Source organism: Carlito syrichta, unplaced genomic scaffold (assembly GCF_000164805.1).
Source record: "Carlito syrichta isolate Samal-C Ts95f unplaced genomic scaffold, Tarsius_syrichta-2.0.1 Scaffold87115, whole genome shotgun sequence".
Classification (NCBI taxonomy): Eukaryota; Metazoa; Chordata; class Mammalia; order Primates; family Tarsiidae; genus Carlito; species Carlito syrichta.
In genome coordinates, this window is record NW_007031211.1 from 106269 (window position 1) to 130697 (window position 24429).

The 24429-nt window shown below is 41.1% G+C and overlaps 2 protein-coding genes across 2 annotated transcripts in view; one reads left to right on the plus strand and one right to left on the minus strand.

Annotated features, from left to right (window-relative positions):
• The window catches only part of MED12L (mediator complex subunit 12 like), a gene marked incomplete at its 3' end in the record, with an annotated part of 335349 nt that overhangs the window by 105251 nt on the left and 205669 nt on the right, over positions 1-24429 (minus strand). The gene's annotated exons all lie outside the window — the stretch shown is intronic.
• Positions 1163-24429, plus strand: part of GPR87 (G protein-coupled receptor 87) — a 24805-nt gene continuing 1538 nt past the window's right edge. The window contains exons 1-2 of the mRNA XM_008057464.2: positions 1163-1530; positions 18962-19093. Coding sequence (XP_008055655.1) covers positions 19060-19093 — 34 coding nt within the window. The 5' untranslated portion in view covers positions 1163-1530; positions 18962-19059. The remainder of the gene's footprint in view (positions 1531-18961; positions 19094-24429) is intronic.

Consider the following 24429-nt stretch of genomic DNA (forward strand, 5'->3'; position numbering starts at 1 on the left):
GAGCAGGGAGATAGCCCACAGACTGGGAAAAAAATATTTCCTAACTATTTATCTGACAAAGGCCTAACATCTAGGATCTACACAGAACTAAAATGTGCCAAAAGAAAAAAACAAACAGCCCTGTTAAAAAGTGGGCAAAAGATATGAACAGACACTTCTCAAAAGAAGACGTATGAGTAGCCAACAGATACATGAAAAAATGCACAGCCTCATTAGTCATCAAAGAAATGCAAATTAAAACCACACTGAGATACCACCTAACGCCAGTCAGGATGGCCACCATCAATAACTCAAAAAACAAAGATGCTGGAGAGGATGTAGGGAAAAGGGAACACTTCTACACTGCTGGTGGGAGTGAAAACTAGTATAACCTTTGTGGAAAACAGTTTGGCAATTCCTAAAAGATCTAAAAATCGACCTTCCATACGACCCTGCAACCCCCTTCTAGGAATACACTCAGAGGAACTCAAATCACTCTATAAAAGAGATACCTGCACATGCATGTTTATTGTGGCATTATTCACAATAGCAAAAGCATGGAACTAACCATCCTGCCCATAGAAAGAGGACTGAATTTTAAAAATGTGGTACATATACACAGTAGAATATTATGCAGCCATATAGAAGGACAAAATTATGACCTTCACAGCAACTTGGATGACTTAGAGTCTATAATAATGAATGATCTATCACAGAAACAAAGAACTGAGTACCCCCAGCAGACCTTGAACAATTATCATAATCCTGTAAGAAAGGGATTACCAGTAATGAAAAACTGCCAGGGGAGGAGGACACACCTCATCAACAAGGGCACCCGCATAATGAACATCTGTATACCTAATCCTGAATTGCACCCCACATCTTGAAAATAAAAAAATAAGAAAATTGCCACGGCTTCCCCAGCCTTCAGCAACCACCACCCTGATCAGTCAGCAGCCCTGAACATCTAAGTAAGACCCTCCATCTGCAAAGATTATGACCTGCTGAAAGCTCAAGTAATCATTATCATTTTTAGCAATAAAATATTTTTAATTAAAACATAGACATTGTCTTTCAGGCAATGCTATTATAAACTTAATAGACTACAAAATTGGGTCTCATGAATAGGCCCCAACCAGAGACTTCACCCCTCACTCCATAAACAGTCTCGGTTCCAGGTTCCAGCCCTCTGTGTTCCCTTCAGGTGAATCACCACCTGATTCCTGCAGGTTCAGGAAATGCTCTTCCCCAGTCTACAAATCTCACCTACTCTGAGATGAGTCATTTACATTAGCAAGAGAGCAAGTTACTCCAGTTGTTCTCAGCAGGAGAATTTGAAAGGGTGCCCCAAAGGACAATCACACAAGGGGGAGAGAAGGCAACTGCCTTCTCTGACAGGAGAGAAAATGCTTATTTTTTATGCTTTACCAGAAAATCCATTTCCCTGTCAACCTTAGTTTGGAGGCTCATTCTAAATCAGCGACAAGAAGCCTGTTTCAACTTGAAGGCACTCGTAAGAGGTGAATGGACAGCCAGCCACCGCAATGAAAGGTAAATGAAAAATTTTTAATTTCTTAAGAACTGTGCTTGATGGGACACAATACTGAATAAGACTGTAACTGTACTTTGGCTTAAATGTGAGGTTTGAACAAGAAGATACATAAATCCTTTTTGGCAGGCCCCACTTTCTGAAGGGGGGGACATGAAGCTTCATTGTTTCCAACTCAGACAAAAAATGAAAACTATAAATTGTGCCTTCAGAAGCGGAAATAATGTTTTGATAACCACTTCTATTTAGTAAACTTTTTAAACCACATTTACTTTACTAGATGACTATAATTGAAAGTTCCTTATATTTCCCAAGACCCAAAACTTGGATTTGTTTCATCATCTTTTATCCATATCTCTTAAAAAAAAAAAAAAGGCAGGAATGAGAGAGACCAAAAGAGAAAGTTTCTTCTCTATCCTAGTTGTTTCATTTTGATAAAAGAATCTCAGTCTTTTCATTGTACCACAAAGAACAGGGCAATCCTCATTCTGATCCCTTAAGAAGTCATGTTAAAACATGTCAGAAAAGGCACGGAGAAAACGGCCAAGCTACTGACAAACAGGTTAACAACAGCTTAGTTTTGCTTCACATTCAAACTGTTAGGGAAGTTTTTACTTCAGTCAGGAAATCAAGAAGCAGGCAAGCATGGAGATCTCACCTATCCTAAGTTATCCTAAGGACTTAAAAAGATAGGCCTCAAGTAGAGTGACTTTGTGATTAGGTAAGATTTATCCACCATAGAATTTTACATCATATTTCCAGTTGAATCTGCTTTCATGTCAGGTATACTAACATTTTCAACAATACTCTTCTTTCATGATTCTAATTAAAGGTACCAATAAACTAACAATATGAACAGTAACAAATTTGGTTCTATATCACTATATAATGAGGTAAGAAAAAACAAACACACACCATGCTGAAATCTTATTTCATTATTACTTCTGCTTATTTGAGACTGTCTCCAAGACATTAGGGATCAAGGAGACGTGTTCTCTAAGTCTGTCAGCAAAATCTCATTCTCAGATGACTATTTCTGACATCTGTTTGAAAAGTGTTGCAGGCATACGTGGGCTAAGGAGAGGGGCTAGATGAACTCTGTAATTAAGAATGTAGCCTGAAATAATAAAGCAATTAGTCAGAAAATCTTAACTATTTCATGAAGACACTGAGGGAAAAATTTCCTAACCAGAGATAATATGCTAAGAGGGTTTACTGCATTTGGGCTTGTGGGTGGGAGAAAGAAGACTGCTAAATGAAGGTGTTCCTATAGGTGTGTGCTGTTTGTGCCCTTCAAAGTCTGCCAGCTTTTCTTCCTTCCTTAATACCTTGACATTTGACTCCCTTCGGGAATGAACAATAGTATTTCATACTTAGCTCCGTACTCTGGAAAAGTGCTGCTGAAATTTAACATAGAGGAGATCCAAATGACCATGTGTTCCTTGCATGCTCCTGAAATAAAAACCCTAGGAAAACCCATGAAAATCTTTCAAAGCCCAATAAAGGATGGAGTTGTGCAGGCAGAAATGAAGTGAGGGAAAGTCTAGGTAAAGTTTTCTTTTTAGAAGCACCCACCATTCTCTAGGGGAGATGCTCTCCACACCGGTAGGAGACAGTAGCTTGTGTTTAGGGTGGAAAGGTCAGGATCCCCAGCAGAAGGACCTGGGTTTGGAGGCTGATTGTGCCCAAGTTATCAGTGTGACCTGGGCAAGACTGCCTTCGCCAGGAGCTCGCTGTCCTCCCTTCACAGGTAAGATGAGGAATTAGAATTAGATGGGTAGAGCCACAGACGAAGTCTCTCCAGAACTAGAGGTCTCCCCAGTTCTGTCCCTCAGCAGCCACATAATGTTAATCAAATCTCAACCTCTCTAAGTCTCAGATTCTTCCCCTGCAAGATGGAGATGAATATACTGTTTGCTCTTAGTAGGTCAGATGGAAAGTTTTGCATTAACACAAATACAAGGACTAGCTGCATTCTTACAGTTGTAATCATCTGATGCAGAGAGGCAAGAACAGAGGTAAATGTGACATGGGTGTTAAAAAACTAGATAAGCCGGACGCAGTGGCTCATGCCTGTAATCCCAGAAGTTTGGGAAGCCGAGGCGGGAGGATTGCTCTAGCCCAGAAGTTTGAGACCAGCCTGGGCAACGTAGCAAAACCTTGTCTCTAGAAAAAATTAAAAAATTAGTGGCTTGCACCTATAGTCTCAGCTACTCGGGAGGTTGAAGTAGAAGACTGCCTGAACCTAAACCCAGGAGATCAAGACTGCAGTGAGCTGTGATCATGTCACCGTACTCCAGCCTGGGTGACAGAGATCCCAACTCAAAGGGAAAAAAAAAAACCTGATAAAATGAACCACTTGGACACTCAGCCCTTCTACTTCAGGACAATGGTAAAAGTCAAGCAAAGATTTCCAAACCTTCTAACCTCCTTCTATGGCAATCACAGGCAGAATAGAATATCTGCTCTCTATTCTGTGTCTAATTGGCATATCTTATATTTCACTAACATTCTTATTGGTAGGACATGAAACAATTGACATGAAAATCCATTTAAAGAAGAGCTCTGATTATGTTCTACTTAGTATATAAGACATGACCGTTAAGTCATTCATATTGGTGATTCTATAATCTCTCTTATGTAGCAATTTCTAATAATTTCTGTCATTTTGGAAGGAAAGAGTAACTTTTTGAATGACTTTTTCTGATGTATTACATAGGATTCATACGGCACCAACTGTCCTTCTAGCCTTAAAACTAAAACAATAATTAGCATGCACTGATTATTTAATGTGCCAAGACCACAACAACATATATTACTTTTAAAAACTCAGTCAACCTTAAGCACACACTACTGTTAGCCCTTTTACAGCTGAGCAAACTGAGGCCTAGTTAGTACACCAGTAACAGGCAGAGCTTTGACCCTGAACCATGTCTGCCTGCAGTCAACCATGTCCTCTTCACTACCCTTTAAGTGCTGAGTAAACTATTTGCTATTAGTTGCCTCTTTCTTATGGGTAGTTGAATATGTAAACGCATATAAATTTATTGTATGCTTACCAAACTAGCACTTGCCTAAGTAGATAAACAGCTGTACTAGAGCACCATGCCCTGCAATCAAATTGGAGCTACTTTGCGTCTTTGTTTTCCCAAAGGAGACAAGAGATTATAATCACTACGGGAATACCCAGTATGTTACTGGAGGCAGTAACAGAAGAGCACAGCATTCAGGCCCACTTGTGTTCAAATCCAGGCTCCGGCCCTCACTAGCTATGTTAAGGAGGGCAAGCTCTAACACTCCGGCACCAGACAGCACGTATCTGTTGAAAGAAGCTCTCTACGCCTCAGTTCTTTATTTGAAAAACAGGACCACTAATTCTTACTACCATTCATCTAGCGATGTCAATGCTGACTTCTTACTAAATGCCAAGCTTGAATAAAAAGGTCTATACTCTGGAAATACTTCATTCAAAACCATCTTATGACCAGATATGGTGGCCCACACCCACAATCCCAGCACTTTGGGAAGCTGAAGTGGGAGCATTGCTTGAGCCCCAGAGTTTGAGACCAGCCTGGGCAACAAAGGAAGAACTCATCTCAACAAAAAGCAAAAAGTTTGCTGAGCATAGTGGCGCATGCCTGTAATCCCAGATACTCAGGAGGCTGAGGCCTGAGGGTCAAGATGAGCCCAGGAGTTTGTGGCTGTGGTGAGCCGTGATTGTGTCACTGCACTCCAGCCTGGGTGACAGAATAAGACCCTGACTCAAACAAACAAAAAAACCCCCACAATCTTATGACTGTTTTACAGAAGACACTGAGGCACAGAAGGGCTAGGTAACTTGCCCAAGTAAGTAGCAGATTTGCAATGTGAGTCCAATGTCATTTTAATAAATGAAAATATATGTAAATAATTTAGGACAGTCCTAGGCACACAATAATATTAGCCAGCACGTGATGAACCCTTATGTTATTGTTGTACCTAACAAGATAGAAATTTAGACTTCTCAAGCTACCAGAGGAGGTTTTGCCTGTATCCTGAACAGGCTCTGAGGTGGATGCTATTACCTGAAGATTATCCTGGCTTTCAGCCAAGGACATAGAACAGAGTGAAACTTTGCGTTTTCAAGTCCATGACTCTAGAGGGTAATCTTTGCCAAGATTCTAGTTGCCTCCAAAGCAGAGGCCACTATACCAGAGGGTCAGCAGAAACAAAATAATCCGAGGTCCCTCCACTAACGGAGCTTATGATCTAGTTAAAGGAAGAAAAACATGAATGAAAGAATACTTGGACTGTGTGCACATACTGTAGTACAAAGCTTCATGGCTCTCAAGCTGAGAGCGAACAGAAACCATCCAAGAGAGCACACGGCCATCTACTGCCTCCAGACCGCAGGCACTTGAGGGCTTGCTCCAAACTTGTTCCTCCTCAGACCTGCCAGACTCAAAAATTATAACTACAACTGAAAATAAATCATTGGGCTTCTCAAGACATTTTAGATAAATTGGCTATAAGATAAATTGGAAAACCTCCACAATTGTTTACTGGATGTATTTCTATACAGGACAATGACTCTTGTTACCATGAGTGGGTAGAGTTTGTCTACTCAGGGCTCATAGTAAAATGCAACCCTTACATAATCACAGCTACAATTACTTTTTTAGCTGTTTCAACCAAGCATTTTTAAAGCCTGTGTGATGAAAACATTAAGAAAATCATGGCTTGCACTGGGTAAAAAAAAAAAATGTCTATGTACTTTCTATATTATACATAGCAGAATGAATGAGGAACAGGGAAGGCCATCTAAAAGATAACTCCTATGTCAGTGTACCAGCACATGCATTAGGATTGCTGCTGAATTAATAAAACAAAAAAGACCTCAAGTATTTTCTCTATTTTCCATCCTAAGACCCAGAGAAGACTGATACATACTGATCCTTTATAAAGTCATGCTGGGAACTAACATGGTCTCTATCTATATCAGTTTAGAATCTGTATGAAAAATTGTATATCTAACACTGAATTGTACCCCACATCTTTATAATAAAATATAATAAATAAATAAAAAGAATCTATATGAAATTACAATTCAAAAAGGCACTAAACAATTGGCCAATGCAAAAACCAGTTTGAGTGCCCAGAACTGCAGGCACCAGAAAGATAAGTGACATAGTAAGCTACCACCTTCTTCCATGGTTTCCCCAGAACTTCTTGGTCCTGGAAGATGCCCCCGGCAAAATAACTGCCTCACAACTGGGGTGGCAAAGTCACACACTTCCACCATTAAGGTTTTCCGCCACCACAGCTCATATCAGGGGATGGTATATTTCCCATCCTGTCTTCCTGACCTTTTACAACCAGACTGACTTCATGCCAACCAAGCCTACATTAAAAAAAAAAAAAATTGAGGAATTTTTCAGAAGTGCTTAATATAAAGTAAGTTCAAATGAATTTTAAAATAAGAAAAAATGTGGTCTAGGAAAAAGAACAGTTTGAAATTAAAAGCCACATGAAAGGTTAGTTCACCAAATGCATTCATTTCTATCTATTTGACAATGGTGGGACCTAAGACGGATCTCAACTCCAGTAGGAAAACAAGAAAGTGTAACAATTTGGTGGTGATAAATTCATATCAAGAACATTATTCTCAATGTGTAGACTAGGAAGAACTGTCTCCCATGAGTCTTCAGGTAGAAAACAAAGCCGTACTGAATACCTAAAGAGTAGGCACAGGTAACAAGGGTTACCTGCCTGAAGACACCATCTCAAAGCTCAATCCAGCCAAAGTCATTCAGTGGGGCAGGATGAGACAACGTAATGGGGTCCAGGTATGTGGCTCACTTTAAATACTGTCATCTTACTGCTGCTGGTTCTTTATCATTACTCTAGGAAAACCTTTCTGCCCCAACCTCCCCAGGATACTTGATTCTAATTATGAAAATTTTCCAAGTACTATATGTATTAGGTCGAACTATATAGAAATGCCATTTTGACCTATAAGAATACATCAGCACTAAGGAAGAAGAAGCTTTAGAGCTTTTGAAGGAATATTCATCTCAAATCAAATAAAATGCCATTAAGTTCTAAAATCCTATGAATTGCCTCAAAGTCCCCTTAAGAGCTTATCAATTTTAAGTGACAAGGAAAATAACATCAGGTTAGACAAAATTAGTAAAAATGAAGGAGAGGTTTGGAGCAGGCATCAGGTGACAAGGTTCTAGGTCCCACAGGCCTGGACAGAACCTCAGGAGAGACCTGGGTTGGCCCCACCACACAATCAGATATTCCAAGTTATAAACCACAGACAGGCTATATTTGGTTGTCCTGATACTTTATCAAAATTAAGTCAAAATATAAAATTCATGTGATTTTGTATTTTTAAAAAAAAAGCATTTCTCTTGGTAAATCAGCTGGTCCGGAGGCAACGAACCCACACAAAAACATAGCAACAACCCAGGGCCTGGGGAAGCTGCTCCTCTGGATGGGGCAACACTCCCAGCTCACTACAGCCCACCCTCTCCGATGATGGCCCCCGACATGCTGTTAGCTGGCTTTGATTCACATACTGGTATTGTTGGTTGCTTCTTCTTATACCTGGCTTCTTACACCTGGCTCACTCTCCTCACATAATCCATGGGACTGCTGTGGGCACCAGAATTTGCAACCCTCCACTGCAAGCCCCCCTCAATCCCCAGGTAACCTGTTCTGAAATATCAGCAAGGCCAGCGTTTGATCAACCTTCTTCCTGGTCTTCAGCCATGCCTTACACAAATTCACTGCCAATTCCTTCTCTTCTCTCAGCCCTCCCTGAGTTGTACTCTTTCACAAGGAAAGGCAGAAGAGAATACTCGTGAGGGAAAAAAATGGTATATGCCTGCCACGATGAAAACAGGTCAGAGAAGGGGCCAAGTTCAAAGAGTACGTCATATGTTTTTTGAGCTCTGACTCTGTACCTGCAGGTACTCAGCTAGACCTCAGAGATGAAAGGATACAGACTCTGAGGCAAACAAAACAATGTAACACAACAGCTGGAGATATGGGAAACCAGGCAGCAAGACAGGGACTTGGGAGCACTTGGCACATTGGGAAAACATGGAAGGCTTTGAGACGAGGAGGGTGATAACTTAGACTTGAAGGTGTATAAGGAACTTATCCAGTAGACAAGGGAGAGAAGGGATTTCCAGAAGAAAGGGCAAGGTGAGTAAGGAAGGCCTGGTGCAGAAGCCTGGAGCTATAACATGGGCAGGTGGACAGGGTCAGGTAAGGAGGGCCCCATTACTTGCAGAGAGAGTCTTGAGTTATGTCCCATATAAGAGAATAAGCTAACGGCCAGCATGTCGGCGCATGCCTGTAATCCCAGCACTTCCAGAGGCAGAGGCAAGAGGACTGTCCGAGCCCAGGGATTCAAGACCAGCCTGGGCAACTTGGTAAGACCTCGTCCCTTCACTAAATGAAAAAATTAGCTAAGTGTGGTGGCACATGCCTGTAGTTCCAGCTACTTGGAAGGCTGAAGCAGAAAGATCAACTGAGCCCAGCAGGTTGAGGCTGTGGTGGCTGTGAGCATGCCACTGCACTCCAGCCTGGGTGACCGAGTGAGACCCCAATGCAAAAAAATAAGAAAAAAAAAAGAGAGAGAATAAGCCAGTTAGGCCTGTGCCAGAGGAGGAACATCAAGTAAGGAAATGTGACACAGAGGAGATAAACACGTGGGAAATATTAAGATAATACAAACATAAAAGTTACTATTTCTCCTAGTTGAGAAGGTTACCACCTTATACATCAATGCAGAAAAAATTATTTTGATTCAAATATTTCCATCAGTTGGAGAAGCATATTTTTTAAAAAGATGATTAATAACAGAAGTTGATCATTTACATTAGAAATTACTTTTAACAAATGTTACATATATATGTGTGTATATGTTTTTTTTCATGAAATGAATTATACTTGATGCCAGATCCTTCTACTATACATGTGTGGGGGTGGGGCATTTATTTGTTTTGATGAGAAAAGAAAAATAGCTAACAAGCATGGGTTTGATGCTGCTTAAAAAAAAAAAAAAACCTGTGAAATATTCACTCATGTTAAAAATCTCGCTAGAGAGTTTTTAAATTGTCCATGAAGACAAGTGATGAAACTGAAGGAAAATTGTTCTCTTAGGTACTCATCTTTGTCAGTTCATTTCAACAGTAAGGTTTGGTTGAGCTGTGATTAGAAGAATTAGGTAGCTAACCTGACAACTACTTTACTGGCAAAGGCTGGAGAACACCTACCACCACATCTCAGAAAACCACAATGATGACCTTATTATAATGGTGAAGATGATAACCACCACTGCAGTCATGAAGAATAATTATGACTCTTAAGTCAAAGGATGACCCTTCCAGAACAAGGAATAGCATCTCAAGTTTATAAAAAGTATTCTCTTCTCTTAATAACCTGGTACATGGTAACCAAACAACTCAAGATTTTACCTGAGGTCTTGAATTCTGGAAAATTTTTTTAAAGTCACTTCGAGATATATTTAACTTAGAACATCGTCATCTAAAACCACTATTATGGCTATTGGGACTGCAGCCCCTACCCAGACTACTCTCCTCTTATGTCAATGACCCAGAATTCACCTACCTATAAACTATATAAACAAAAATAAGAATAAACATTTCAACTTAGTAAACTGCAAAATTTGACTCTATGAGCAATAAGATTTTTATTATTAAGCATAAAAAGGCAATATTTGCCATGAAATACACCTTTATATTACTAGAGTACATACAATAAATTGACTTAGGATATGTTATTCTCACCAAATTTGAGAACCAGGCCAAAAATGTATTATTCTTCCCATTTCCTAGCTCTGTGAGGTAAAATGTTTTGCCCAGGGTCACAGAGTCAAGGACTAAGTAAAAAACTTAACATGTGCCTAATAAGTCCAGGTCTAGGACCATCTGCACTAGCCAGGGAAACTCAGTCTAGAACACCTTCCACTGGCCAAGATACTTCAGACATTCCACTAGGCCAGTACAGCACAGAGGCAGACCGCTCTGGGTCATACAAATGGGAGCCCATTTCCTGGTTTTCCTTCTCACTATCTGTGTGACATTGGGCGGGTTGTTGAATCTTACTGAGTTTCCTCACTTGCCCAGAGAGAATAATCAGATTTGGGGTTAAGGTTATAAAGAACTATTAGACACAAACTTTGTCTTCAGGGCATTCACAATCCAGTTTACACCAACCCCCACTCCTTTCAAACACACAAAGTTACCTGAGATCACCTAGAAAAAAAATGTTAAGTCTGAATGTTAACCCAAATATGCCTTATTGCAAGTTACATATATCAAGCTTCGCTACGAAAAGAGAGTCAGGTGTGGTGGCTACACCTCTAATCTCAGCACTCTGGGAGGCTGAGGTGATTGCCTGAGTCTAGGAATTTGAGACCAGCCTGGGCAACACAGTGACACCTTATATCTACAGTACTTCAAAAAATTAGCCAGGCATAGTGATGTACACTTGTAGTCCCAGCTACTTAGAAGGCTGAGGTGGAGGGATTGTCTGAGCCCAGAAGGTTGAGGCTTTGGTAGCCATGATCGTGCCACTGCACTCCGGTCTGGCTAACTGCATGAGACTCTGACTCAAAAAAAAGAATAGAAAAGAGTATTAGGGTAACACCTGAAAAACCTGACTGCAGAGCTGCAGAGCTTTCATTCCAACACCTTTGAGAGGCCAACTCTATAAGTGCATTAATAAAATGTTCTATGAATACAGTAACCTAATTCCATTGCAAGAAGAAGTTACTAAAAAGTGAGGTCACCTGCTTCTATCCCCAGGCCTTCACAGAGCCTTGACCTTAACACTATTGGAAAACATGCATACACCCAGGTTTAAACTGGAAAAGATTCTTGGGTTATAGGTGATCTGAAATCTAAGAGAGCCATGTCTTTCAATAAAAATTTTGCCATCAGGTGGTTTTTATGAATAGCATTATCTTTACCACAGAAGTTTAAGAACTACATCACTATTACTATATGATCTGTCAGTTTACTATAGCTTTCAGAAGGAAAAGTGATAAACTCCCAAATCTGAAATTCTTACAATTTCCGATGTGAGGATCCAGAATCATGCTTGTAATCCCATCACTCTGGGAGGCTGAGGCAGGAGGAATGCTTGAGGCCAGGAATTTGAGACCACCCTGAGCAATGTAGCGAGATCATGTCTCTCCAAAAAAATGAAAAAATTAGCTGGCTTTGGTGGAGCACATCTGTAGTACTAGTTATCTGGGAGGCTGAGGCAGGAGCATCCCTTGAGGCCAGGAGTTTGAGGCTGCAGTGAACTATGATCACATCACTGCATTCGAGCCTGGATGACACAGTGAGACTCTGACTCTAAAAAATAAATATAGCTCTTCTGGTCCCAGGCTCTTTAGGAGCCACGAGTTACAGTGCAGACATGGCCAAGTCCAAGAAACATACCACACACAATCAGTCACAAAAATGGCATCAAGAAACCCTGATCACAAAGATATTAGTCTCTTCAAGGAATGGACTCCAAGTTCCTGAGGAACATGCACTTTGCCAAGAGGCACAAGAAGGGTTTGAAGAAGTTGCAAGCCAACAATGCCAAAGCCATAGGTGTCCACAACTGAGGCTATCAAGGTCCTCGTAAAGTCCAAGGAGTCTAAGCCCAAGATCTCAAAGGGTCCTAGCCACAAGCTTACTCAACTCACCTACATTACCCACTCCAAGCCTGGGAAACGTATTCGTCCCTGTAATGCCAAGGGCTGCAGGTTCTGCTGGACAAAGGCCAAGGATCAAACTAAAGCCCAGGCCACAGCTTCACCTGCAGCTCCACCTTCTGCTCAGGCTCCCAAAGGTGCCCAGACCCCTTCCAGAATAGAAGCCTCTGTCTGCCAAGGTGAAAACAGACGGACTGGTTTGAGCCCAGGCTGCTGTCTGCATGGGACTGGTGTAATTCTGTGCTATTTGTACAAATAAACCTGAGGCAGGAAATAAATAAATATAAAAATTAACAAAACTAAATAAATGAACTGATAGATAAGAGCTTCCAGAGAGCAGACAGGCAAGTGGAAAACAAATAAGAGCAGTATTATTATTACAACCCTGTCACTTGAGAACCACCACCACCAAACGCTAAGTCCAAAAAATTAATCACGAGCAACTGCATTGAGGGAGCAAGCATGTAGCTGGCATTTATCTTTCAGATCTTGACCAGAAGCAATAATGAGCTCTGTGAAGCCCAGGGAGAGTTAAGGCATCACCATGGCCTGGTAGGGCACACAGGCCGGCTCTTCCTGTTGAGGGAGTTTCCCCCAGCTTGGTACAAATGACTCCCCACCCACGCTGAGTGCCAGTGCAGTGAACTGCAACAGCAGGTTGGGTCTGGATGGACCACAGGGATTGGTGCTCAAGGTAGCAGTTCATTAAGTCCTGGATTTTGCTAAGTGATAGGTGGTCAGCAATGCAAGAAAAATCAGGAGTTTGGAGAGGGAGGCACAGGAAAAGAAAGATATGATCAGAGTAGAACATGTGATGATCCATACAGGTTAAACAGTCACATTAGGAATGCATGATAAAAGGACCAAGGGTAAAGTGACCGTAGGGTCTGGCAAGCAAGGCTCCTAGGCAAGGAGGCCCAGGGAGGTCAAGAGAGAATGCTGGGGTCTGGAGCCCTGGAGCAAGCTCATCCCCATCAGGAAGGGGCAGCATTAGCTGCTGGGTTGTTCATGCTCAGTGTTGGCAAATCTTCTCATCTTTCAAGCCAGGATCCAAATCTGTATTCTTATGTGAAATTTCCTCATGTTTTCAACATTGTTCAGGCCAAATAAAACTAGACCTTGAGGTTGGAAGATTGGCAGTTATTCCTAAGCATGACAGGGAAAACAAAGTCCCACCTCTGCCTGATACTCCCCTCTCCACCTGATCTCCAAAACAAATCCCAGAACCATTCTTCATTTTTACTCTATAGCAATAGACAGAAAGAACTGCAATTTCAGTGTTGATTGGATTTGATATGAATCCCGGCTCTACCCATTACTCAGGTGTGAGTCAAAACAAATGAATTAAACTGCCTGAATCTCGAATCTTCCCACCTGGGGAAAAAAATAATAATGATATATCTATGTCAGAGGGTTGCTCTGAAGATTACTTGAGAAATCAACCACTGAGTTCAAGGTCTCAGAGAAAGGAGAAACAGAAATCTGTTCATTCTTTTCTACAACCCTCATTTAAAAAAGATCGCCTACAACCAACGGCATAGAAACATGGTTGGTAAAGCAGTCAAAGGATGATATCAATGGGCGGCTGAAAAAAAACAGACAGGCTAAGCAGCGATACCATCTAACCTCAGGAATGGCTGTGAAACCCAGGCCTACCACGGACATCACATTCTTGAGTGGTTTCATCAGCTCTCAGCTGGGCGAGCAGGAGGTGGCAAGGCAGGGTTCCCGCCCATGACTGAGGTCCTGGAACTGAGCCCTTTGCTACTGCTGAAGCAATCCTACTTGGAACACCCTGCCAGTGCTGGGACATGCAGAGGATGCAGGGCCATGCTACAGTAAAGCATACAGAGAGCCCAGGAGCTATAGTACAGATTGTCTAGCAACAGAACAGGCAGGTGAGGCTCAGAGACAGCCTAAAGGAAGGGCCAGTTCTTGGAACACAAGTATCCCGAGAAGATGGCAGAGGCCACAAACCACACAGCAGTCTTGGTATGAACAAGGTGCAAGTTGGCCAGGTGCGGTGGTTCATGCCTATAATCTCAGCACTTTGGGAGGCCGAGGTGAGAGTATTGCCTGAGCCCATGGGTTCAAGACCAGCAAAGAAAAAATAAAATAAAAAGGTGCAAGACTTGTTTCCCCCGTCCAACCTATCAAGCACTAAATAAAACTCACAACAGAAACTGATACGACTTAACCCTACCCTGTGCAAGTGGCTCAGGCTGCGTTGTAAAAGTTAACCCACTCTAACCTCGCAGTTGTCCCATAATGCAGGGGTCCCCAACTCCTGGCTGGTACTGGTCCATGGACTGTTAGGGACCAGGCTGCACAGCAGGAGGTGAGTAGTGGAGGAACAGAGTTCTGCCCTCTCTCAGATCAGTAAAGCATTCAATTGTCACAGGAGTGCGAACCCTATTGGGAACTGTGCAGGTGAAGAATCTAGGTTGCAGGTTCCTTATGAGAATCTAATGCCTGATGATTAATCCCTACCCCTACCCTCTGACGGTAGAAAAGTTGTCTTCCATGAAACCAGTCCCTGATGCCAAAAAGGCTGGAGACCATATAATGGACATGTCACCATACTCATTTTATACACTTGGAAATGAAAGGTCAGAAAGCCAAGAGAGGCAAGGCTGAGGTTGGAATCCAAGTGGTCAGAGAGTCATATACCCTGGCTCTTGGTGCTCTGCCATGGTGCCACCGTACTTGGTTAGTGGTCAGGGGCAGGCCTGTGTGCTATATTTTTGTTGGTTGTTCATTTGCTTTTTTCTCCAATTAGGGGAAATCGAATTTTTAAGTGCCAAGCATTAAGTGATATGCTTAACAAAATCTTCTATCGGTCCTTGATCTCTCTCTGCCTCCCACCCTCGGTCTCCTTCCCATCACGGGCATGTTTTCTTTGAAAGAGTTGTCTGAAGTCGCTGCCTCCACTTCCTCACCTCACAATCATTACTCAGTTCCTCTGTCATCAGCTTCTGACCCCTAACTCCCCTAACCTCCCCCCACAAATGCAGCACTGGCACAGATGAATAATGACTTCTTTGTTACTGAATCCCATCCAATGGCACTATGCTATCCTCTATCACTTGACTTCCCCAACAGGATAAAACTAGTCACAATTCTGTGCTTACTAAACTCTCATGACATTAGTCATTTTCGGGAATCCTCCCCACTATCTGGTCCCTCTTTCAGGCACTTCCCTTGACCTAAGATTGTTCCCTAAAAAGTCCGCATCAGCTCTCTATTCATACTCTTCTGTACAGCTACACCCTGGGCAATCTCAAATCTCATCCATCCCAGAGCTTCCGCTATTACTTTCTATTGGCCTTAGATTAACATTACCAGCCAGAAGCATGTCCCTGGGTTCCAGACCTGTCTCTTCAATCACCTAGTAGACCTCCCCACATGCACACTACACATGCATCATGAAATCAACCAGTCCCAAACTAGGCTCCACCAACCCCAATAAGTACCCCTCTCTTCATGGGCGCTATATCTGTTGAAGACCAAAACCCACTGCCAAATACCTGAGAAGTCTCCAACACTCTTCCTCCCTTTTCACCAACACCACCCAGTCGCTAACTCTTTAATACATCTCAAATCTATCACATCTCTCCATCACTGGACACCATCATCAACTGAATAGTAGATTATTATGCCACACTCAGCATCTCCATGTGCTCTCCCACTGGACCTTGAGCAAATCTGCCACAACTCGGGCATCACAGTTGCCATGGAATCTCCCCCTAATCCTTGCTGCCCCTCTGTCAGGGTACACTCCTGTATTTAAATGATCTCGTTTACTTCTGAATTCTCAACTAGACTCTAAACTCCTTGAAAGCAGAAATGAACCCTTCTCATGGGTATAATCCCTGAGGAAATGACCTGAAGGAGGAGATGTAGTTATGGCTGGTACTGAAGAAGAGGTGGAGATTTCCAAGAAAGGGAGAGAGGGGGAGATAGAAGCCCATTCAAGAAGAAGGAGTGGGTAGGAAATAAAGCAGGCAACTAAACCCAGGTATGCCCTCGAGAGCCTACAGCTTGGTTAAAACAGAGAGTTTCCAGAAAGAGGAACATGATCTTGAATTGCATTCAGGCAAGGATTAAAGAAAACATCAAAAGGAAAAACTAACATTTACAAAGTACTTAATTTTTAAATGTATATTCAATTTAACCTCATTAAGAGGCTATAAAGCAGGTATTATTGTACCCTTGATTCAAATGATAATGGGGCAAGCAGATATCCCCAAAGTTTATTGTCATATTTTAATGACAAGATCACAGCATGTTGTGACTTCCATTATTCCATGATCTTCAACACTAAAAAATAATCATCTTTGATTAGTAACAATAATTCCAGAATTGTCCTACCATATAATAACACAGGATCAAGGAGCAAAAGAAAGTCAGGACAACATGAGTGACTTAGAAAGAAGAATCTGGCCACAAGCAGAAGATGAGATTTCAGAGGAATTAAGCAAGAAGCAGAAAGACTAGAATGGTGGTAGGGGGGAAGTGGTGGTTTGGGGAGAAGGGTGGGATGGGGGTGGAAGGGACAGGACAGTGACCGAAACACGAGGCTAGGGAGGCTTCAGTCTAGAGCATGGCTATGGGGCCAAAAGCAGGGACAAAAGCAAAGGGAAGTTCAGGCAGAAGAAATACAAAGATTTGAAAAAACAAACTGGCAAGCAGAGTGGCTCATGCCTGTAATCCCAGCACTTTGGAGGGCCAAGGTGGGAGGATAGCTTGAGGCCAGGAGGTGAGCTATGATCACACCAATGCACTCTAGCCTGCGCAAGAGAGCCAGACCCTATCTCTAAAAGAAAAAAAGATAACAAAAATTTTATAGAAGAAAGGAAACTCTCAGAAGTCAACAGAGGAGAATAAACCATTCCATTTCCCAAACCTACATAACATTTGATTCCAGAAAATCCAAATATCATGTCTCAATGAATTAATATCTCAACATTTTTATACATTAATATCTCAACAGGAATTATTAATTAAATGGAAACATGGATCCCCAAAAAGCAATTATTACCAATTATGTCCAGTGTGTCTGGATTATGGACCCAATTCTAAAAGAAAAGACTCATAAATTAGCAGCACCCCTCACCTGCTTAAAGAGGAGGAACCCTTGCTCCCTGCTAAGTGTACTTTGCATTTCACAAACCTCTTAAACAGAGAATTAGGGAATGTGCTTTTTACATACTTTTTCTTGGGCTTGAAATCTTTTTTTTTTTTTTTTTTTTTTTTTTTTTGGGAGGTGAGGTCTCACTCTCTCGCCCTGGAGTGCAGTGGCATGATCACGGTTCCCCGCAGCGTCAACCTTCTGGGTTCGAGCAATCCTCCTGCCTCAGCCTCCTGAGTAACTGGGACTACAGGCACAGGCTACCATGCTTGGCCAATTTTTATTAGGTTTTAGAGATGAGGTCTATGTTATTCAGGCTTGTCTTCAACTCCTGGCCTCAAGAGATACTCCTACCTTAGCCTCCTAAAGTGCTGGGATTACAGGTGTGAGCCACTACACCTGGTGAAACTGATCTATAACTGCACAGTGAGATGCTAGCCTGTGTTTAATTCCTTTTCTTTTATGTTCACTCTTTAACTTTATTGGGATATAATTCACATACACCATATATACATATATATATATGTGATAATTTTCATCCATTTTAAGTATATCATTCAATTATTTTTTGTTAATTTGGGAATTTTTGCTATCATCACTACAATCTAATTTTTGTCATTTCAATAAGATTCCTTGGGCTCTTTTTATAGATGACCTTGACCCCTGCCCCTGGCCCCAGAGTACTAACCCACTTATGCAAATATACTCCTGCCTCCAAAGTGTCTTTTCCTACTGACTCAGTAAATATGCAGGAACAAAAGTAATTGCTTTTACCAGCCAGAATTGTGCTTTGTATTTGGAGAGGATGAGGTTACTCTGGGTCTCTGAGCAACATCAGTAAGGGGACATGAAAGCCCCACATGGTTTCATTTCATGAGAAACAGTGTGACTTCCCCTGTAATAAACTGTTCCATAAGCATATTTTATTCAGCTGCGCTTCCCAGAATGGTTCCCAGGATTTCTGATCTCTCTGGTCAACACATGAGAGAAACCAGAGCACAAAAAACAAACCCAGCTGCAGAAGAAAGGGTGGGGGAAACACTATTACATAGTATTCAACATTTCATACACATATGGTCTCAGCTAATCTTTATTAAAATGTTGTGGAGAATGTGAAACTCAGAAAAGTTAAGGTTTGGGAGGCTGAGGCAGGAGGATCTCTTGAGGCCAAGAGTTTGAGATCAGCCTGGACAACATAGCAAGACCCTGTCTTTACAAAAAAAATTAACCAGATATAGTGGTACATGCCTGCAGTTCCAGTAACTCGGGAGACTGAGGCAGGAGGACTGCCTAAGGCCAAGAGGTTGAGGTTTCAGTGAGTCAAGATCATGTCATGCATTCCAGCATGGATAATACAGTAGACTCAGACTCAAAACAAACAAACGAACAAACAAAAACAAAACCACACAACTAAGATATGTAACCAAAAGTCACACCCCAGACACACTTTCCACAGGCTGAAAGAGGACAACTCTTGTCTGGCCTAGGTGCTCACATCCAAAGAGAATAAAAAATATTCCATATTCAAATTCTTTCCCAACTTTTTTTTTTCCATTTTTCTTCTTCTCCCCAGAAATCAAACCAGGAATAACCTATGCTGAACCCACGCCTCAATCATCCCCAAGCGTTTCCTGACACACGTTCTTGGTTACGGCACACCACAACTGAAGAATGGGGCTCAACTTGACACTTGCCAAATCACCAAGTAAGCCACTGGAAAAGATGTGGAGAAAATCTTATTTTATTAATACTGTTATTTGCATGGTGTGATGATTTCAGGGATTTAATGGACACAGCACCAACTAACAAAATGACCCAGCATTTGGTCTTGCCTTTCTTTAGGTATAAACCAATAATAGCAAGAGGATGGCATTACCTAGATAATTGTAACTTGCTATCATTTCATTTTAAGCTTTGTTCATTTAGGCAACATCCCTAAAATGATGAGTGGGATTAGATCAATATTTAATTAATTTAATCCATTTGAGGAAGATTTTTAAACCCAAACTAAAAGTACATGATGTAATAGGCTAAAATCAAGGTTCACTGAGGTTCACCATGAGGCCAAAGACAACATCTACCTGCTCTGTGAGTAAATATTTAGAAAATGATCAGACTAAGGCAGCTGTACCATGGTAGTGACAGCCTATCATTTTCATGATATTATTATTGTATCCCCACCTGGCAGGTAGAGCAGGGACATATGTTGATACTTTGACATTTTGTGCCAAAGAGTGACACAACCCAGAGAACAATGATGTAGCTTCACCAAAGGCAAAAGTCCACTCTGTCATTCACAATGTGACTCAATTAACAGGACAAATTGTAATTAGCACCTCAAGTCATTGAGTGAACACATACTAAGTCCTAATACCTACTAACACCGTGCTCAAAACAATGTTTGCAAAGCATTTAACTCTCAGCACAATGAGGATGTATTCCATTTTATAGAGGCATCAAGTGACTAAACCAGCACTGTCAAGCAGAACTGTCTGCAATGATGAACATTCTCTAAATATAACATTGGTCAATATGGTAGCCGCATGTGGTTATTGGGACACTTAAATGTGGCTAGTACAATCGAGGAACTAAATTTATTTTTAATTGTGCTTAATTTTAGTTTACATTTTATTTTATTTTTATTTTTATTTTTTTTGAGTTAGAGTCTCGCTCTGTCACCCAGACTGAAGTGCAGTGGCCGCTCCCAGCCACTGCAGCCTCAACCTGCTGGGCTCCGGCTATCCTTCTGCCTCAGCCTTCCAAGTAGCTGGAACTACGGGTGTGCGCTACCACACCCGGCTAATTTTTTTGATTTATTGTAGAGATGAGGTCTCGCCAAGTTGCCCAGGCAGGTCTCAAACCCGCAGGCTCAGGCAATCCACTCACCTCAGCCTTCCAAAGCGCGGGATTACAGGCTGAGCTACGGAGCCCAGCTTAGTTTATATTTTAAAAGCCACATGTGGTTAGCACTATCTCTGGCTATATCTGGCTATGAAACCCATGCATTCCTCCAACACACACACACACATTTCCCCTGCAGAGATAGTCATAGTCCCCCCCACCTCCTAAGCATATGCATGTACATTACACCCTCACACATGGCACAAAATTAATTTATTATGGAACTAGAGTACTTATGTCATTGCATTTGCTAATTTTAAAAGAGTTGGGAAGCCAGGCATAGTGGCTCGTGACTGCACATGCCAGCACTTTGGGAGGCTGAGGCGAGAGGACTGCTTGAGCCTGGGAGTTCGAGACCAACCTGGGCAACATAGTGAGACCTCATCTCTAGAAAAAATTTTTTTTTAAAAAATCAAAAAAAATTAGCCAGACATGGTGGTGTACACCTATTGTCACAGCTATTCAGGAGGCTGAGGCAGGAAGACTGCCTAAGCCCAGGAGGTTGAGGCTGCAGTGAGCCATGATCACTATACTGCACTCCAGTCTAGGTAACAGATTGAGACCCCAACTCAAAATAAATAGATAAATAAGTAGAGCTGGGAGAGGGAGTATAGGGAAGACTAACAAAGGAGGCTTAACTCTCAAATATCCACTCTGTATCAAGCCCTGAGCTGTATAATACAGGGAATGCCATCTTAGTAAACGAGGACTATGTGAGAAAATAACCTTTATACTATAAAACAGCTTCTAATTTTTCTAGTCTAATCATCAAATTACTGTCATTAAAAATGTTCCCTAATAATTCAGCCAAGTTCTATGGCCAAGAAAATCAATATAATAAAAATGTCTGGGTGAAGACAGCCATTTGCTTTTAATGGCCAAAGTCCCTGAGCAGGAATAATGTACAGAGAAATGTTCTGAGCATACCCATGAGTTATAGAAAAAGTAGAGGCAATGATAGAGACGAAATGATAGGGGTAACTGGCAGAATAGCACGTGACATAGACTTTACTCTAAAAAACAAATCACACAAAACTCTTAGTGTTAAGTTTGGAGACTTCCAGAGCAACCCACAGATGGCTCATCTGCATCTCAGAGACCATTTTCTCTACTACCATACTATTTCATAACAATCAGCCTTCACAGGCTTGAACCAATAACTTGTTTAAGCTGCATTTTAAATGTGGGATTTGTGAATGAGGTAATAACTGGGCCCAAGCCTATCTCACTGAATTAAGATGTCCTATATCCCAAAATGTTTAACTTTTTTATATTCCAAAAAAGTCCAAAAAAAAAGCTTTTTTTGACATCCTGGATGAAGATTCTATCTTTAATAATAGCCATAATTGTTAGGTAAATCATCAAAATCGTCATTCAATAAGAACATTTGTTCATATAATTAAACTTTAAGATATTTTAATGACACACTGAACCAGCACACAATCCCTAAGCAACACAGTGAAGCACAGGTTCTTTCCTTCCACAATGGACATGCCCAGCAGATCCAGGAGCCAACACCAGCTGAAACACTCCCTGCCCAGTAGGCCATAGCTAGTAAACTCTTCTATTTGCATGGACAATGGTTCTGAAAAGCAATTCACAAGCAATTGTTCCAAGGCACAGCCATCACTTCAGGAGATGACCTAGTCATGCCTCTTCAGGCTCTCTCTCTCAGCTGGACCTTTTATTCTGATTTGAACTCAGTTGTCCTCACTCTACTTCCCTAAGGGCTCTATATTGGGATAGATGAAAGTGACTGCTGATAGTGTAATTGGGCAAATTCATTCAAGCAGATATCTTAGCTCAGTTAAAGCTGTACATCTTAAGAAACTCCTGATGGCACTGATCCCAATTTGGATCTTCTGGCTGAAGAAACAGCCAAGGTTACAACATTTCATTAAACCAAAACAGGCTTGCATGATACTGTACAAGGCAGTATTTGAAACTGGCAGCAGTGAGATAGATGGCAGCTGAATCAGGCATTTTAACTTGTAAAGCTTAATAATACTGTGGGTCTCATAACAGGCTAGTCCAGGTATAAATTACTAGCCCGTGTAAGGATGTTTAGGCCAGGAAAACCAGTTTTTAAAAACACTCATTGCAAGGAATAAAAGGAAAAGAATTAGAAAGAGGACAGAGTTACTCACGAAGAACCTGCACTTAAATTTCAGGCAGCAATTTAAGAACCTGTTTTGTATTATAATCATCAAAACTATCTTTTCTGTTTCTCTTTTTCAAAGAAAGGAACCAAAACAGATCCTCAATAGCTTCTCATCTAGGGAAATAAAGGGCAAAATTCATGTTGTAACCTCTTCAAAAAAATCAATCCAAAGCATAACAAATTAATTGTAAATAGTATTAATCAGCAGGAAATAAAAATTCAGCAAAAACCAATTTTGTTAGTTCAGGTTTTTTTTCCAAAAAGGAGTATGACAAAAATGTGATGGAATCGCCAAGATATTTACTGGGGAGAAAGGCTTCAAGAGAAAACGGGGACAGGCAGGAGGTGGGGCAGCCTTTCAAGCACCCATGGAGAAAAGAAGGAAGGCAGGTTGAGGAGGAACAGTGCAGCTTGAAGAAAGTTTGAACATCAATAAGTAGTCCTCCAGCCAAAGACTTTCATCAGAGAAAACTCTCTCAAAAGAACAGGTTTGTGTCAGTATCCCTGCCAAGTTCGGTGATGGGCTGGGAGCAGCCATGGGAGGATGGCATCTGCAGGACCGTGGGGGAGGACCAGAAGCATACAGCAGGAGCTGTCCAGGCAGCCCTGCAGTAGGGAACATGATCCATTTTCATGGCTGCCACAGATCAAAATGCTCATAGGCCACTTCATCAATTATGTGATAGAGTGATACGGTAGAGTTCTTTAATAACAAAAACTAAAAATTCCAAAAAAGCAAAAGGCTTTAAAAATTCACATAATAAATGCAATAGGTATAATCTAGTCTTATAAATAAGAAAAATGTACCAGATTGCATTTACTTTGAACAAGTTGTGTGCCTTGGCAATAAGCTGTAAAACCATAAAACTTTATTATTAAGAATGAGAAAACAAAATTAGTATTTCTCACTGTACTATAGAAAAGCATATATCTGTGGATATTCTTGACGTTACAAACACATTTTAACAAGAAATGCACTAGACGCTGTGTAAATACTTAATCGGCAGTAACTTCACATCTACATACAACTTAAATTCTACTGATGTGCAAACAGATCCAAGAGAATCAGCAAGTGAGATTTACCTCTTCCCCAGGCTTTTTTTTTCTTTTGACTGTTACTTTAGAAGACAATAAATTTTCTTTTTATTAAAAAAAAAAAACCCAAGACATTTTATTTCTATTCCTAATAATGTTTCCTAAAAGACCCTAAGTACTAAATTAAAGTTACAGGCAAAAAATTCAAAATGACACACTAGTTTTACTCCTGCCAAACTCTTGATTAAACAGCTTAAAACTCGAGAAAAAGATATTTATGTTATGTATATATTCTATATTTTTTCTATATATTTTAATAATATATTTTATATTTATATATATATATATATATATATATATATATATATATATATATATATACTTTTTTTTTTTTTTTTTTTGGAGTCGGAATCCTGTTCTGTTGCCCAGGCTGGAGTGCAGTGGCACGCTTACGGTCACCACAGCCTCCACCTGCTGGGCTCAGGGGATCCTTCCGCTTCAGCCTTCCTAGCCACCATGTCCAGTTAATTTTTTAATTTATTGTAGAGACAAGGTCTCACCAAGTTGGCCGTGCTGGTCTCGAACCCCTGGGCTCAAGCAATCCTCTCACCACTGCCTCCCAAAGTGCTGGGATTACAGGTGTGAGCACCACACCCTGTGGTTTGGTTTTTGTTTTCTCAAAGACTGTGCCAAAGGCTGCATTGAAACAACAACCATGTGCTAGCTATTTTATTTTCCTGTTACGGGAAATTTCCATTTTCTGCCCCATATTCTGTTGATTCTATGTATAATAATAGCAAAAACAGAATTTAAAACCAGGATAATTTACATGCATATGTTTATTTTCTTTTCTTTTTTTTTTTTTTTTTTTTGAGTTGGAGTCTCACTCTGTCACCCAGACTGGAGTGCAGTGGTCGCTCCCGGCCACTGCAGCCTCGACCTCG